This window comes from Fusarium mangiferae, assembly GCF_900044065.1.
Source record: "Fusarium mangiferae strain MRC7560 genome assembly, contig: FMAN_scaffold009, whole genome shotgun sequence".
Lineage (NCBI taxonomy): Eukaryota > Fungi > Ascomycota > Sordariomycetes > Hypocreales > Nectriaceae > Fusarium > Fusarium mangiferae.
The window spans coordinates 799,166-816,104 of record NW_024573929.1 but is presented as its reverse complement, the minus strand read 5'-3'; the positions used below and the strand labels follow the sequence as shown (position 1 = coordinate 816,104).

The following is a 16,939-nucleotide window of genomic DNA, read 5'->3' as shown; positions in this document are numbered from 1 at the left end:
ATCTACCCCGAGACGAGGGAAGAAAACCAAAGACCTTAATCTTAAGTAACAAAAAGACTTAGGTAATTTAGCCTAAGCTTAGGAGAATCTTTCAAAGTTTGTTTTAATATCCTCCTCTAAAGTCTTATATTTTCTTGCTCCCTGAGGCCACCTAAGGTTCCATCAATAAAGCGTCATCCAAAGCTGTATCAAACGAATGCCTGCAGCCATCAACGCAAAGACCGATGACCGACCACAGATTCAAGGAGAACAGAAAACCGCCCAAGAAGATGCTGACCATCATGTATGAGAGTAACTGACTCAGGAGCAAGCAAAATGGGCACAGGAAGAGTAAGACAACGCTCCTGATAAAGAAAGCCTTCCGCTTTGGTAGATTCTTCTTTCCAGCCCAGACTTCCAGGGAAAAGACAAAGAGCAGCAGAAACATGGATACTCCAGCACAAGTGAGTATGTATTTGTCAGGTAGAATCGAAGCAAAAGATAGATAAGCAGGTATTGCTATCATAATAGCACGGAGGATCAAATACGAGACGCAAAGTAGATTTAGATGCAGGAAATAACGCCATTTTGTGCCTCTCAGCATCTCGTCGAGAACAAAGGTCGCAGCCAGGGAAGCGTGGGCGTAAAGAATCAGTAGACACATCATCAATTCTGCATAACGAGTTGTGTCCTTTGTAGTGCTTCCACTCGGAGGGACTAACGGCCCATGATCATCCGAAGAGTCAAAGTTTTGGACAAGCGAGATGGAAGAATATACGACTAGGACGACATCGCGAATTGTGCGTTTCAATGCCATATTCAAAGCCATCTTATCAAGCCACATGTTGCAGACAACCCAGGAAACCTGCAGCGTGGGCTGCAAAACAAACACCGTCGAATTGATTCGAATGAGGGTACTGGCGAAGCTCTGCGTTTCTGCTTGATCGAGAACAAAGTAGACCGCTATCGCGATGTATGACAGGACTGCTAGGAAGAACACACCTCGATAGGTTGAGCTGTGAATATGACTGAGGTCCCTTATGCCGTATGGGTCGTTCGCAGAAATATCTTGAGAAGTGTTAGGCAGCTCGTTGCTCGTTGGTACCATGCAGAAGCTTTCGATAGCTATGGCAAGAGGCGCAATGAGAAGGATAATGGGAAGAACTTGGCCAAACATCCACTTGCTATCGTCTTGATTTCCCGGTATTCGGAGTTTCACGAGGCGCGTTGTAATCCACGTGATGGTGAAGAATACCCAATAAACCTGCCCGAAGGGTCAGCCAAGTTCTTAGGATTTGTGTCGGGTGTTAGTAGCAGCATAGGTACCTCGGCGAGAAGCGAAGTGAAAAGATCAAGTTGAATACTCACGACCCAGTAGGTCCCGATGCCGGCGAGATCAAGATAGCTTAACAAGAAACGAAGAGGCAGAAACGTATTGTCAAATCTCCAGCTCCATTGTCCTTCTGTAGAACCTAAAAAGGTCCTTCTGTCCCGATTTCCTGATTCTGCTAGACGCGATGCAATTCTACGCAAGCCGCCTTCAAAGCTTTCAAAAGTCTTCGCAATACGAATAGCGAGACCCCATGCGATAAGAATAATAAACTTGATGGATGACTGAGAGGCATTAGAGCTTGTATCTATTCGGTTTTCAAAATAACAGATAGCAGGACGGCCACCTTGGGAATTAAGCCAAGGTTCCCCCTCAAAAGTCATCGACAGTCCAACCGCCACGGATAACATGACTTGGATTATACACATGGATACTAGACGCCATGTGCGCTTCGCAGGATTATTGGCGAGATGGTTGCGGAGAAATGAGAGACTGGCGAGGTGAGTTACTGAAGCAAGCCAGGCCAGGTAGATCATGTATTGCCAGTGATAAGCAACGATGTCACAGCCAACTGAAGCATACGCGCCGATGAGAATCGCCAAAGATGTGAAGATTTGAACATCTGCGAACATGAGAACACACTGCGGTGTACAGTAGCATCAGTACCCGTGACTGAACACATAATAGCAGCCAACCTACAGCGTTTAGCACTGTTCCAAGTCTGGAAGGCCGAGACGAAACAGATGTTGAATGAAGTTTGAGCCATGGAATGCTTTGTAGGATTTCGTGGACCGAGTAGTCGATCGAGTTTGGATACTTGGTAACCCTTTGCGTGCCCTCCTTTCGAAAGGGGTCCAATCTAGGATCATAGACTTTGAGATAGTACCCGACGAGAACAATAACCACCATCCACGCCGTAAGTACGAAGGCTAAGGTGACCTCGTTGAAGGTTAGCCGTACGTGGTGTTCTGGATCAGAGTGAGGCTTACACCAATACCACCTATATCCCCATACGAAGGAATTTCTTTGGGGAAGTCTTTGCAGGTAGAACTGCATCCATCCGATAATTTGAACATTGGAGCAAGGTTGCAGTGATATGGTCGAACTGGAAAACTTGGGAAGGATAGCCATGGGCTGTATATAAATCAGGCTGTGGGAGCTGACTTGCACCATAGGCATAGGCGGCTATTGGACGCAGGCTCTGAAAACGGGTGGACGAGAATGCATGGCGATATGCTAAGTCTCAGATCGAGAAGAATTGGCGTGCTAGGTGCCGAGGCCTCCTTGGTCCATCTTGCAGAAGCTGAAAGAACAAAGGGATGAGGAATACAGATTCTCGAAGCCGCGCGTACGTGTCAGTTCTGCTAGTCACACACTTTCTCCTTACAGTATTGGAGGTTTCGATAACATGGCATTGCACAGCCTTACTCAAAAACTAACCAAATATCTGCCTGGGCAGGCTCTACCCTTTTCAAGCCAGCTTCTGAGAGCCGAATAGGAAGACCAGCCACTAGTGGCTTTCTTGGCTGTTATGCATGAAGCCACAATACAATGAGCTGTAGTCATTGGATATTGATTCTCACTTTTGGCAATCCAGTATGCAAGTCAGCCTCAGCTTGCGCGTTTTCGCTTAAGCTGAAAGATGAGAGGTCAGCAGAACTGTAAAGCATGCCGATTATACCGTGTGCAAGACTGAGGGTAGCGGTTAGAGACAGGACAGTGGCTATGCGGGAAAGTCTAGTACATAGATTCTATTTAAATAGCTATAAAGTGCCTTTGTACTTGTCTAGAACCCTCCCTTCAAGCCTGGCAGACGTCATATGACGTCGCTTAGACTTTGATAACACCAGTACCAGCCTTCTCCTTGAGATAATCACAGATACAATCCGCAGAGTCGGTGGTGTAATCATAAGGAGGAACGAAATCCTTCTCCTGGGTAATCTGCGCCTCACTGTTCTCGAAAAGGTTGTCCTTCTCAATAGCGAACCCATCCTCTTTAGAGTCAAGGTTGGTGACGATAGGTCGCTTAACGTCAACAAAAGCAGTAGTCTCCACGAGGACTTGAGCGCCCATGCGAGAGTTCACGCCGGAGGTGGGAAGATCCTCGTAACAGCTGCTGTAAATATGCGCGGTTCCGAAACGAATGGAGGGGGCGCGACTATTGACGTTGCTCCAGTAGTTGTGGTGGTAAGTAACGTGGAGCTTGCCAGTATCTTGATCACCGTTGCTGTCGCTGTGACCGATAAGACTGGCCTTCCAGTGGTCGGAGAATTTGTTCCATGAGAAGGTCAGGAAGTCGGAGCCGCGCTTGGCATCGAGGAGACCGTCGTAGAAGTCCTTGTCGCCGGTGATACCCTCGGCAGAGAACTCGTTATGGTCGATCCAGATGTTGGTAGAGGTCTCAATGTCGATGAGATCCATCTCCTTGGGAGGGTTCTTCATGGCGAGGTTGCGTATGATGACATTATCGGCCTTCTTGATGCGGAAGCCACTGTCAATGAGACCAGAGCCGGAACCGACGCCGAGGATGGTGGTATCGCTCTTGACGTTCATGATATCGCAGCCGGTAAGCTGACCGTCGATGTGAATGACACCGCCATTGGAGAGAGCAGAGGTAAGCTCTGAGCAAGAAGTGACGGTGACGGGATCACCAGATCCTCCGGTGGTCTTTGCTCCGTATCCAACGAGCTCGTCAACCTCAGCAGCACCGCAGCTACCTGAAGAAACTATAGAACCAGCAGTTTCGGAAGCTTGAGGGACAGGGCAGCCAGTAACCAAGAAGGCGGGGATAAGAGAGATAAGTGCGGATCGCTTCATGATGATGATAGGCACAGCCTTAACGATAGACAGGTAAAGAATGTAAGTGTAGTAATAAAAAGAATGTAGTTAGAACGAAAGTGAGTTACCAAGACACTATCTTTATGAGACAGCAGCCCAGATATAAATGTTTCTACGGAGTACATCTCCACAAATGTGTCATCCGATTAGACTTAAGATTAAGTCTAAAGATCAGGAGTCTCACTGCTCTACTATGTTTGGCGGACGACAATATCACCGCCTGGGCGACGGTGCCAAGCTGCTTGTTCCCCGGTTTTCGGGTCTGATGAGTGAAAACATTGGAGGCTGAGATATCTTGGCGGAGTGTTCCTGAAAACAAGCGAGCTTGGCTCGGTTTCAGGGCTGATGGAGTGTTTATTACCGGATGACAGCGGGCGGTTACGGTTTCTAGAATGGCGTTGAGATCGACATCTATAGCCGAAGGCACTTTCATTTGGTTATCAAGGTATTTGCTCAGGCATACCTTGAAGCATCAGAGAGCTTGAGATGCCTGCATCCTCAAGTTAAAATAAACTTGTAAAAAGGCTGCTGAGTTTGTCCTAATTTTATACCAATAAGTTATCATAAGATACCATACACTAGCCTAAGATATTATAAACTTCTCTAAGTAGGCATATTCATATCTCAGGATTGAATATATAAAATAAGACATAAATAAACAAACCCACTCAAGAAATATGGAAAAAATGGGTAAAATGCCGCTCTTACGAATACTCCCATCATGAAGCACACGAGAAGCACCCCCTATCATAGTATTTCTCCGTGCCTTGTGGGTTATAAGTAATTCCTAGACCAGCAGGCCCAACTCTGAAGGGATAACACTCAGTATTGCTCTTGATGTACGCAAAGCCCTGACAATCTGACCGTTGGAGGCAGACGGCAGCGCAGTTGGCCAGACTTCCAACTGGTTTGATGACATAGTTTAAGAGACGAGCGCTTTGAGCTTGCTGACCGCTTTGACCGGGGATACCACAGGTGACGTCGTCGCTTAGAGAGGCCGAGGGTACTGCACAATCAGTAGGCTCTGCTTGCGTCGTTTGAGTCGTGGTTGGCTCCCCCAACGCGCTTGTTGCAGCTTGGGAGCTGGAATCCTCGCCAGCTGGCCGTGTCGATGTGATCATGGTTGTGGGGGCCTCGGATACTGGCTGCGAAGAAGTCACTGAATCATCGCAAAGCGTGCAGCTCATACACTCCAAATCACTCCATACGCCAGGTGCATTGGAGACTCCATCGATAGTTGGGTCTGAGCTGAACATGCACTTCATCCCAGATCTAGTAGGATCGATGGCAAAGGCCTTGCACGACCTATCGAGCTTGCAAATGAGGGCGCATTCTTCGAATGTGTTTTGATTAGGGAAGTCAGCGAGACTACGGCCATATGGTTCGACGTTGCGTGGCCACCCGCGCTTACCACATGTTGCTGTTGAAGGCACAACGTTTGCTGCGGAGCAAATTCCAGGGGATGGCACGCCGTTGGCGCATAGGCTTGCGGTAGTGGAGGGAGATGTAGAAGTTGTAGTTGGGATGAAAGTCAATGAGCCGGCCTCATCGCTACTGGCTTGGCTTGTACTCGTGGCTGCTTCAGCGCCAGATGTGGTTGCGACAGGTGGGTTGGTAGCCGTCGTTGGTGCGGCGAGAGTCGAACTTGTCTTGTCCTCTGCAGCACATGTCCACTGAGGCATGTTGGCAGGGTCTTGACCAACAGAAATGTAATCGAAGTAGGTATTTCCCTGTCCACAAGAGTGGCAATCCATATCCGTGAACCAGAAAAGCTCACTACCGGCCTCGGCGACCTCAGAAGACCTGGCGTCGTACAAGCTACAGCTTCCAAAGGTCGCTGCATAAGACTTGCAGGAAGGATACTTGGCACAAAGATCACGACATTCGTTGCTAAGACCGCAGACACCGTTCGTTTGGGCAGTTAGGAAGGGCTTGGCACAAGCTTTCGCTTTGCCCTTGACCTGGGTACAAGATTTGGCGGGTGTATCAGCGTTGACGTTGACGCATACAGAGCCAGCGGGTTGCTCGGCGCATGCATCCTCCTGAATACAGCTTCGATCGTAGGCCCAGGCTGAATCGGAGCCTCCGTTGGTAGGGATGTCCGCCCAGTTCGTAGCGAGAAGGTTACATGTGTTGGCGCAGCCGCTGCCGAAATAACGCCATTCGAAGCTTTGGCAGTCTGTGTCTGCAAGGCAGAGAGCAGCGCATTGCTCCTTTGTGATCTTGCTTCCGCCGTACCCTTTGTAGCCTTTTGTGCTGCTATAAGGCCTCTTGGCGCAGCCTCGGCCAGGTGCGCCTGTCCCGAGTTTGGCGCAGAGCTTGGGGCCCGATGTGGTGGGATCAGTTGGTGCAGAGGTTGAGGCGGAGGCGGAGGCAGAAGTGGACTCGATTGTCTTGTCGGTTGCTGAGGCTTCATCGGTAGTAATTTGCGCTTGAGAGGCTTGAGTTGTAGGAAGACCAGAAGACTCGGTGTTGGTGTTGTCACTGCTAGTCGTAGCCGTGCCCACAGCAGGAGCGGTGCTCGTTTGAGCCGGAGCAATGGTAGCAGCATGCTTCGACGTAGGAAAGAACAACGAAATACCATCAACCCACTCATCGCCAATCTTATTAGAGACAAAAACTTGGTCAAAGTAGACTTCAGCAGAGCCTCCATTGATACAGTTGAGCTCAAACCGAATCATTCCACTTGAAGTAGTGACAGGCATAGAGTCGACAAACTCCAACCAGCTGTCGCTTTCAGTGACAACAGGAAAGTATGGAGTTGCTCCAAATTGAACATTTCCGTAAAGCCCTTCGATGCGGCATGTATCTGCGATGACATTGTTCACGATAGAGTACCAGAAGCGAACAGTGAAGTCACTTGGCTCCAGATTGTCGAGCTGCTGTTGAATGTAGGGGTTATCGGATATGAAGTCTCGCTTTTGACCAGGATTTCCAAAATTGGTCTTGAGTTGCACACAATTCCTCTCCTCGGTGTGATCTCCTTGATATCCTGGTCCTTGAAGGAGTTTCGCGTTACCACCGGCTTGAAAGGCGTATATACCACCATCTGATGCAGGATCATAGCCTCCAAAGTCGCCATTTGTCACTGCATTGGTGATAATTACTGGCCCGTCGGTCGTTTCGGAAGGAGGTGCTGATTTCGTTGATGTTCCGCTGGTAATTGAAGCAGAATCCGTCGTCTTGACTCCAACAGGTGATGAGGGCTTACAATTGCTGGCAGCAACATGCTCCAATGAGCTCCCAAAAGCAAGAGCCACAACAAGCGCTGAAACGGAACGCATCTTGAACGAACGGATAAGCCAAAAGGCTAAAATGAGAGACTGAGAAAAACAAGGTTATCAATCGCCCACGCCACTTAAGAATAAGAGCGAGCCATGATATATAACATTTGATAGCGTCCGCTTCCCGTCCCCTGACATGATGGGAAATTCCCGCTGTCTTGGCCTAGGTTTATCGTGTGGAATTTGTCGATAGTTCTCAGCTTTGAATCAATAGCTCCGATGGGGTTGCCTTTCTCGCCTGTGCGCTGTGTCTAGATTAGGTTGGCATATTGAACTATTGAACGCCTAGACCTAGCAGCGGGGTTTTTTTTTTTTAAAAAAAGAGAGCCCGTCGGGCTTTAGAAAAGGATGCCAAAGAGTCGCCTAAGCTTAAGCTACACTACCTAAACAATGAAGAGACTTAGGTAAACTAGGATAAGTTTTAAGATACACTTTGCTGGGTTTATTTTGACACCTTGTATCAGAGTCTGATGTTTTACACGGTATCGAAGACGTCAAATTTTATATGGCAAGTCAGCCAAACTTCTGCTCTAAAATGCCAGCTCCAGGTTTAACTGCCGATCTCGCAGGTTTCCCGAATCCAGACTCTCGGGATTTTGCAGGGTCCAGTGTTGAGAAGATTCTAGGCATAAGGTGCCCTGGAACTTCAAGCGTATCAATAATTTAGTTGAAGAAATATTTGCCAAGCAGTAGAGTTATTGCTCAAGGAAGAGAAAATGTCTATTGTCGTTTTTCTTAGTTTAAAAATCCTCGACTTACTGACTGCATGCACGCATCTTCAGGCTCCGAGTCAATACACAAAGTTAACATGGGTTTCCCTCTGGCAACTTAAATCTGTCGTTGAACACAATATCAAATGGAAGCCTAGCTATTTTGCTATTAAATTTCCTGGAAGTTGACTAAACTTTCTTTCGTTTGACTATAAATACCTGCTATGGTCCTAATAATTCTGCCACACTTTGTGACTGCGAAACACTTGCTACCGTAAAGCTTCGGCCACGACCACAACAAACAACAATGCACATGGCCTCTCCCTTAGAAAAACTCCCAGGTGAGTTGCTGGTTCATCTTATGTGCTCTTTTTATTCCCCGATAGATCTTAGATCATTCATCTCAGCATCTCCGATTTTTCTCCAGTGGTTTCGTACCTACCGCCAGTCTGTTCTAAAGCCCCTAATCGAGCTTTTGAAAGCTGTATATCATGACGACGAAGCATTCACCTATGACGGAGTTCGAGGCGCTCAGGTACGGCTGCAAGCCCATAGGTTTCCTTACTTAGATCCTGATGAAATCCAGGTAAGAATGTATGGGCCGATAGCGGCTGTGACGAAGTCTTTGAGCGAGAAAGAATGGAGTGGCAGTCTCCCATTTCTTTGTGAGCTATTCAAGCAACGGCAGGATGCTGATGCCCTTATATCGGAATACGCTGTAGAGGCATGGAACAAGCTGCTTGGTGAGGCCAGAGTCAGGGCTCAACGCGATCCTTCCTTTACCTGGCTTCCAGAGTTTGATCAGCCTTTAGTCCTCTCCCCCAGCGAGATTCTTCGTTTTGAGCAAGGATTCCTTAGTTACGACTATGGTCGACACGATATATACTACGATTTTGAACGCCTAGACGGTACCGTGCGGCCAGAAATGTCAAGACCTGCGTGGGACCATCGTCCTTCAGACCTCGAGGGGTTCAAGGAGGTACGATGGTGCTTGCGCTCATTTGAATCCGTTTTCCATTTCGTTTTCGGCAAATATCGCGAGCTCATGCATCGTGTCGATGGGGAGCTTCGTGGAAGAGAAACCCTCGATGGGGGCGTATCTCGTGGGGGAGACACTCGAGTTCGCCAGTTCCTTGAAAGGACAACATATCAAGAGCACAGGTGCCTCATCTTCCTCTCTATACAAGATTATTCCCTCCTACGAAATCTACGGCGTATGGACCAAGCCCATGCTAGGCACTTTATCCTGACGACGTTCCTTTGGGTCACTTTGCGCGATGCGACGGGATATTTGCCACTCGAATACACGTTCATGCGTGACATCGATCAATATGGCTTGCTGATCGATACACCTCTCAAGCCGATATACGAACCTTGGACCCGAGCAAGATACTTCTGGGATCGAGAGCGGATGGTGAAGATATATGGGAATCAACGGTAAGTGTAGTAATTCTTAGAATTTTAATGTTTCGTAGTAGATGATCATGTCTGAAATGGGTATTTTCTTTCCAATCGTTCGAGACACCTCAGGGAGCATAAAAACTTCAAAGCGGTAACCAGGAGGCCATACAAAGATTATTCTGAAGATTCACCAATGTATACTGAATTTCAATCTACATCAATTTCTGTCAGATTTCCCTTGGTCACCGAGAAACGTAGAAGACTGAGATGGAACAGTCATCACGGCTGCTTCCCATAAAGCCCTTCCAGGAACGTCATGGACCATGTTGATCCACGGAAACGGCTTCACTTTAGCCTTCACTTCCTCCCATTCCGTTATCCCCAATAGCTCTGAAGTCTTGCGAATTTCACCCAAGACAAGTGTATCACAATCCCCATTCGTCATCGAAAGCCCATACACAAACACTACCCAGAACCACAAAGACCGATACTCTTCTCCCCTCTCCAGTAACACGCGACTCTCAACATGCTCCCTTAGCAGCTTGTGCAGGAGCTTACAGTGTACACTCTTGAGATGACTCGCGGACCATGTGACAGTAACCAAGAACGCCAGCAAGGCCAGTTGCCACACATCATCCATCAGATCTTGTGGTCTCGTGCCACCTAGTGGCGCAAAGTCAACCGGTCTCTGCCACATCGAGATAAGCACATCCTGGTATTGCAGACCCGACATCTTCGCCTTTCCGGGTCTTCGGCACAGCGCCAGAAGCTCACGTGTGACCTGCTGCAACAATCCACTCATCTGGTTCAGCGGATACGCTAGATTTCGTGCTGAAATCGGTCCTGCCGCTGCTGCTGTGAGTCCCGCGTTACCAAAGCGTGTGTTTGTGCCCTGAGCGACGGCGAGTTCGATGTCGGTGCGGCAGATCTTGTGGAGTAGTGGGCGGTTGCACTCGCGTATGTCGGAGATGCCGCCGGGCCGGAAGGTAAGGAGGTTATCAAGACCTTGAAGGTGCATAACGCTTGCATTGAGGTTTTGGGTTATGTTTGAGTGGATTGCCAGAGAGATTATTATAGCGATATTGGAGTCTTCTTGAGCGGCCGATGGCTGGGAGAGGCGCGGGTTCATGAGTCGAAGGGCTTGCGAGAAGTGACGAGTTGCTTCGATACTTTCTACACTGGGAGTTGGAATGTTCCGTAGGATGTTGAGATATGTCGCTGCCATGGCGAGAAGACAGTGCAGGCCTGCAGCTACGGTCAGTGGTAAACTCGCGAAGGGGAGACCGAGATATTTACAGGCTTGGTCTGCTACCATGTACCTAAACCATGGTGAGCCAATCTCATCTGTAGGTCTACAGAAAGCGTACGGGTATATGATGTTGCAGATCGCAGTATGGACTGGAGCTGGTTAGCGAGCTGTTGTTGGAGAGCGAAGGCAAGATGAACTGACATTCGTAGACATAGTATCGCATCAACGGGGTGAACTGAACCGGGAACGAGAAGTACGTATACTCTTTTCCCGAGTATGGATTGTTGATAGAGTATGTAGTGTCTGTGTCTGCATCTGCGATTTCTGGGAACAACAAGGCATTGCCAACACTATCGACAGCACCATCGAGGCTCTTCCTTCTTCTCTCTACTCTAACATCCCTTTTCGATAGGTCTGGGCTCTTGTGTAAGTCATGCAATTGAGATGCAGCATGCCTCTTCCCACGGCCTTGTATTGTACGGCCAAGATTCTTGCCCTTCATAACATGACTTCGTATTGTCTTACGGGCACCAGGCTTTTGGGTAGAATCATTGTCGATGAACTGGAACTTCATCGTCACGTGAGAGCACCACGGCTGAACGTGTATATGATTCGTTTTGATCCCTTAGGGTGAAATGCGATGAGAAGTTGTGAAGGCATTGGACATAAGGTGAGATTACGTCGTTGCGGGTAAACTCCGTAAACCCCGAGAGGAGCCACGGTCATGCTGGTCAACGTTCACCTCGATAATGTTGAGGGCCCAGAACCTGCGTAAGTAACAGTGAAGAAGGCATTACACAAGAGCTTTTCTTATTTTTTCTCGTACTAGTCATTCCTAAGCATAGCATAACCCATTCCATTCACACAGACCTTCCTCTGTCTATCGAAAGCTTCTGCGGCGCTGGAAGGCTAGCATCCCAAGTCTGCTTGTCTACTTGCGCTTGGAAAGGGGCTCGCCGTCCCTGATCTTGCGCTCGCCATACTTGGCGATGCGGATGGCATTCACGTTGATGAAGCCAGTTGTGTCCTCGACACTCCAATCCATGTCAAGAGTGTCCTGCATTCTTATGTTAGTGTTGGTCCGTAATAGTCCTCTTCCGATGCTTACCATGCTGCTTTCCTCTTCGCTGTAGAGGTTGGATGTCTCGCTGGAGCGGCCAACGATGATGACGTTGCCCTTGTAAGCCAGAGCCTCGACCTTGCCATCAACCTGCTTCTGGCTGAAAGCGATAGCATTCTGAACGAACTCGCGCTCAGGAGTAAAGTACATTCCCTGAAAAGGTGTCAGCAATGTCCGATCCTATGGAACTCGGATATGAGGGGCTACGCACGTTGTAGATACATTGAGCCCAGTCATCCGAGAGACGGTCGCGAATGATGCGGACCTTGCTGTCCATCACGAGACCCTGAGTAATCGTTAGTCAACTGAAGTTGTAAACTTATCAGATATAAAGGGTGTTTGGATTGGCTCATGCTCAGGTAGTTCTTGTCTTCCTGGATTGCCATTGCAATGGGCACAACCCCAGAGCGCTGGCCAAGACTGCCACACGAAGGCCGGACACCCCAGCATGAGCTGGCCCAGTTCTCAAAGACTTGATGACTTACCTCAAGGTTCTGGTGCAGCTTGCGCAGGATAGTCAGACCGGGGGTATCTAAATACAATGTTAGAACATCCTGCTAAAGTGCACGGGTGAGAGTGGAATGGTTGTCGCCTGCGATGGGGCCATGATCTGCGTCGCTAGCAAGACATCGACAATGCATCCGATGTCTCCAAAAACAGCAATTGATTAGAAAAGCAAGGAGATAAATGCGACTGACCGTAGCAACCACGAGATTTCAACCCTGGAATAAAAGATTAGCAATCGCGTGCTGATGTTACAGTTTCCTGAGAGTAGGCTTACCGATGAACCTCGACTCGACGATATCCTCACGTCCAATACCTAGCACTATGTCAGTACTCGCCAGAAGTCTCCTCGATTTGTAGTCTTACCGTTGGCACGGCCCAACTCGTTGGCCTCCTTGAAGATCTCCAAGGAGCCAGTAACGGTCTTGCCATCAACCTCAAGCTTGACGGGAACACCCTCAGCGAAGTGGACGGTGAAGCGAGTAGGCTTATCGGGAGCGTCCAGGGGATCTTCAGAGAGGCATTAGCGCAAAATCTAGAAGTTTCGAGGCTGTGTCGTCTTACCAACTGTGCGCTTCCACATATCTTTGGGGGGCTCCTTGTCTGTTTGCTCGAGAATCTAGCAAGTTCAGGGTCAATAGGCCGAAGAGACAGGGGTTCCCATAGGGGGACTTACACCGGCCTCATATGAGCAGTGCTATCGATCGATAGTCAGTATTACGAAGAGGCAATGGGACCTTTCACACATACGATGATGTTGTCGTCCATAGACCAGGGGGCCTTGGGAGTGGAGCTGACGGGGATCTTCTGCTCCTCAGCGAACTTGAGAAGATCGGCACGTCCCCTGCGGAATGATTAGCTTGGACATGTAGTAGTGAGCACAAGAAGAGGCTTACTGGAATCGGTTGAAGAACGCGGGGATGCGCCAGGGGGCCAGAACCTTCATCTTAGGGTCACAGGCCTTCCATGCCAGCTCGAAGCGGACTTGGCTAAAAGGAGATGTTAGTATGATGTAAGAGCGACAGAGGGCGACAGCGTGTGTGTCGCGATCCTGGTCAGAACTTACTCATTGCCCTTACCGGTGCCTAGGGTTAGAGTTCTGGGTTAGCAACTGGATCGAACAGTAAGGAGACCAGTTGGGTCATGACAACTTACATCCATGGCTGAGGATGGTACAGTTGTTATCCTTAGCAACTTGCACCATTGCCCTGGCCAATACTGGTCGGGCCAGACTTGTGCCGAGAAGGTCTTTAGGGCATTAGTGATGTCATCAAGGAGCGTCCGAGGTGAAACGTCTTACATTGTCCTTCATAGATAGCGTTGCCTGGTGGATTCCGTTAGTAAACACGCTGTACCACCACAAACAGCATCTGGAGACTTACACTGAATGGCGGGCCACACCAAGTCGTCAATCAGCTCTTGCTGGACGTTCTCGATGATCATCTTCTCAGCACCGAGCTTCAGAGCCTTGGCCTTGACGGCATCGAAGTCTTCCTCCTGACCGCAGTCTCCGAGGAAACACACGACCTCATAGCCCTGGAGGACGAGCCACCTATATTCATTGGTCAGCTCTTGTTAAACAATCTCACATCTTCGACGATTGTCATTCTTTATGCCGAGCTCAAAGACTTGGCACTTGACAGCATCGTAGTCTTCTCCCTGCCGCAATCAATCATAAAGTAAAACATGGGGGCGCAGTACTTGAGAATAGTGGAAGTATCCAGGCCTGTCAATTAGTCAGGATATCTCATCTTGATATTGCTTCTGGAGCTCTCAACTCACCGCCAGAGTAGGCACTGGACAAGGGTCAGTTAGCTATCTTGCTCGTACCAATTGAGTTGAGTGGCAATTGACTTACAGGCAAACACGTTCGGGAGCCATGATGAATGTTGTTGGAAGGTTCTTGGGCAACACAAGACGTCAATGGGAAGTAACTGATAGATCTATCTCGACAAAATGTTGTTATCAGGCGAGTATCGAGCTGTCGAAGTTTTTTGGCTGCAGCTCCGAAGACGGCGAGAGCGAATCACCCCGCAATGCTTGGTGGGGCAATGCCCTCTTCTGTTGGGTCACAAATTGATCCGAACGAAATGACGTTGACAGAAACGAGGGGTCATAATAGGGCGGGAAACTGACACATATATTTCTGTCAATATCTCCCTCTATCTTTCTATCGGTGCCCAAATCTTGGCTGCTTATCTCTTATCTCCAGTGCACTGGTCAGTGAAGAGTGCACGTGATCTATCCTGACCCATCCGCGTGAATCATTAACCCATAGGTACTGAGAGATAAGGATCCTTCGGTATCGACCAAAGCTGGCCAAGCCAGGAGCCTCACCTGCTAACAGGCAAGATCGGGTCGCGATCGTGACAAAATATATCACGTGTCTGGGTGGCTTCAGGGTAGGCAGAAGAAGTATTACAGGTGGACGAAACAGCTACTCCCAGGCGATGGCATTTACCCAGGAATCAAGGTAGAGACAAGCAAAATCAGTCTTCCACTCTCACAAGCAGATGCAACATAATTCAACTTCTCGAAGCTTCCTTCAGGTCCCATATATTCATCGCGAGCGGCGATGTGAATGCCTTGAACTCTCTCTCCAGGGAGATTATGTCACGGAAAGCTTCCATCACCTTCCTGGGACTACACTGGAATAATTGTAGCCCGTCCCCGCGATCTCTAGGTATCCACGTTGTTCGGGGTGAGATCTCGCCGACTCGCAAAAGGAAGCGAGCGTGCGTCCAGGATTCCCTGCGCCGATGGAGAGAGGTCTCATCTTCAAGTTTACGATGTGAAGAATGGAAAGACTCCAATAGCCACCAACGATAAGTCGTTATCCTCAGCAAATATCAGGAAGAAGCGTTCAACAATATTGTCCTATCCGCCTCAACCGGACGCATTGTACCAGCTATTGTCCTTAATTTTAGTCGAGCAAGACATCGATGAGGCGCTTGGTCGTCAAGCTAATGAAGGCGATCTCGAAGATGGCAACGATAGCAATGTCGATGGTAGCAATGCTTGTAGGGCACGACTTATCGGGGGTGACTATGGAGGTAGGGATTCGTAACCTTAGATAAGGATGCCGAGTTCTACCTATGAAGAACAATAGAATACCAGCAAAAGAGCATCTCAAAAGCCATCAAGAACAGAGAGGAAACAAAGAAATCAATCGAGGCAGAGTGGGTAGTTATATGAGTTTCAGTGATTCCTTCAGCCCGTAGTCTCGACAACATCCTCGGTCCCAGATCTCCGGTCACCCGAGAAGCAACACAACACTCAGCCGCAACGATATAAAGGCAACTGATCTTCCTGTTACAAACTCCGATATGAAGCTTGAAACTTATTGTGCCTTTTGATAACGCCTTCTTTAAAACCGCTTGTTAAATGGTGCTGGTGTTGAGTAAATTTCATCGCTAGATGATCGAAGGTGGCAAATACTCACTGCAGGCTTTTGTGACCTTTTTCTGTCTGAATCACTCGTCTGATCCCGCACCGTGGTTAGAAATATGAGAAACTCGAAAAATGCCCCATGAGCTTATATACAATCATCATTATGGCTCACCTCGGGTTTTCAGCTTCTTGTCATGTTGTCTTGATTCTCCTACTTCACCTAAGGCAAGACCAACCGAAGTGAATCAAAGAACCTTTGCCACTTTGTGTCTAAATCTAGATTCAAGCATCCAAGCTGAATGTTCAGTCTCAATTCTTCTCCCGTAATGCCGTTATTGCCAGCTGTTGGTGGCCATCTGTAGACTGTAAGCACCGTTCAGGGCCCAGACCAAGACAGATGGTGTGAAAGGCTCAGCCCTGCTCCAAAACTTGTTTTGAAACATGAAATGGGAGACTGATTTGCCTCCATGATCAAATGAATCGGCCCATTGTGTCTTCTTGTGCTGGATTCTCGGTAGGGACATCTGAGCCGAATAGCCAGCGAGCACCTCGGCCCTTGGTTATGCACAGTTATTGCCAGCAAAGGGGCATTCGAAGTGATCTATGAGCTGGATCTTGTCATACAGTCCAAGCGTGCCCCATGCTTCCCCAGATCCCCCAAAATGACATTCTGGGGGTAGGTTGATCCACTGATCCAGCCGTGAAAGATAGCCAACCAGAACGAGATGCGATCATTCTCAGGGTCAACATCGTTTCATTAATGGCTCAAGCCATCGGAAGCAAACTCCCTTCATGGTAACATCTCTAGTTTATCTTCGGAGCTTTACCGAGGAGCAGATCAGAATTATGATGGTGTAGTGAAAACATGAGAGCCGAATAAATCCGAGGAATAACGATATCAAGTCTGTCATTTGCGATATAGCTAGGCACTATGAAGCCATAGACTAGCAACAAACAAAAGGACAAGTTTAGCCGCGCAGGGCTTGCACTAATACAAAGGCAGCCATGATCCCAGCTGAAACTGGGGTAATGAGACGATGAACGTGGGGAAGTTTGAGGAAGAGGAGATTTGAGTCTGGACATTGATGCCCGAAGTGGTGTGTAACTTACAGGACTCGGTCCCGATGAGAGTCG

The 16,939-nt window shown here is 48.5% G+C and overlaps 5 protein-coding genes across 5 annotated transcripts; 1 reads left to right on the top strand and 4 right to left on the bottom strand.

The window, feature by feature from the left end:
- Nucleotides 1-151: 151 nt before the first annotated feature.
- Nucleotides 152-2,385, bottom strand: FMAN_12362 (uncharacterized protein; the record flags this gene model as incomplete). Its single annotated transcript, XM_041834892.1, has 4 exons — nucleotides 152-1,243; nucleotides 1,306-1,950; nucleotides 2,009-2,248; nucleotides 2,299-2,385. The coding sequence occupies 4 exons, from the start codon at nucleotides 2,383-2,385 to the stop codon at nucleotides 152-154; spliced, it is 2,064 nt and encodes a 687-aa protein (XP_041685110.1).
- A 754-nt stretch (nucleotides 2,386-3,139) lies between these two features.
- Nucleotides 3,140-4,126, bottom strand: FMAN_12361 (putative pectate lyase 1; the record flags this gene model as incomplete). The annotated part of the gene is made up of 1 exon (XM_041834891.1): nucleotides 3,140-4,126. One exon carries the CDS (start codon nucleotides 4,124-4,126, stop codon nucleotides 3,140-3,142), a length of 987 nt encoding a protein of 328 aa, XP_041685109.1.
- A 740-nt stretch (nucleotides 4,127-4,866) lies between these two features.
- FMAN_12360 (uncharacterized protein) lies at nucleotides 4,867-7,431 on the bottom strand (the record flags this gene model as incomplete). The annotated part of the gene is made up of 1 exon (XM_041834890.1): nucleotides 4,867-7,431. The coding sequence occupies one exon, from the start codon at nucleotides 7,429-7,431 to the stop codon at nucleotides 4,867-4,869; it is 2,565 nt and encodes an 854-aa protein (XP_041685108.1).
- A 1,302-nt stretch (nucleotides 7,432-8,733) lies between these two features.
- On the top strand, nucleotides 8,734-9,582 carry FMAN_12359 (uncharacterized protein; the record flags this gene model as incomplete). Its single annotated transcript, XM_041834889.1, has 1 exon — nucleotides 8,734-9,582. The coding sequence occupies one exon, from the start codon at nucleotides 8,734-8,736 to the stop codon at nucleotides 9,580-9,582; it is 849 nt and encodes a 282-aa protein (XP_041685107.1).
- Nucleotides 9,583-11,722: 2,140 nt separating this feature from the next.
- Nucleotides 11,723-14,296, bottom strand: FMAN_12358 (putative arginosuccinate synthetase; the record flags this gene model as incomplete). The annotated part of the gene is made up of 18 exons (XM_041834888.1): nucleotides 11,723-11,848; nucleotides 11,900-12,064; nucleotides 12,123-12,197; nucleotides 12,397-12,443; nucleotides 12,610-12,633; nucleotides 12,693-12,731; nucleotides 12,782-12,925; nucleotides 12,980-13,034; nucleotides 13,092-13,112; nucleotides 13,166-13,259; nucleotides 13,312-13,404; nucleotides 13,482-13,500; nucleotides 13,571-13,663; nucleotides 13,716-13,739; nucleotides 13,798-13,967; nucleotides 14,117-14,141; nucleotides 14,198-14,211; nucleotides 14,274-14,296. The coding sequence occupies 18 exons, from the start codon at nucleotides 14,294-14,296 to the stop codon at nucleotides 11,723-11,725; spliced, it is 1,251 nt and encodes a 416-aa protein (XP_041685106.1).
- Between the last annotated feature and the right edge of the window lie 2,643 nt (nucleotides 14,297-16,939).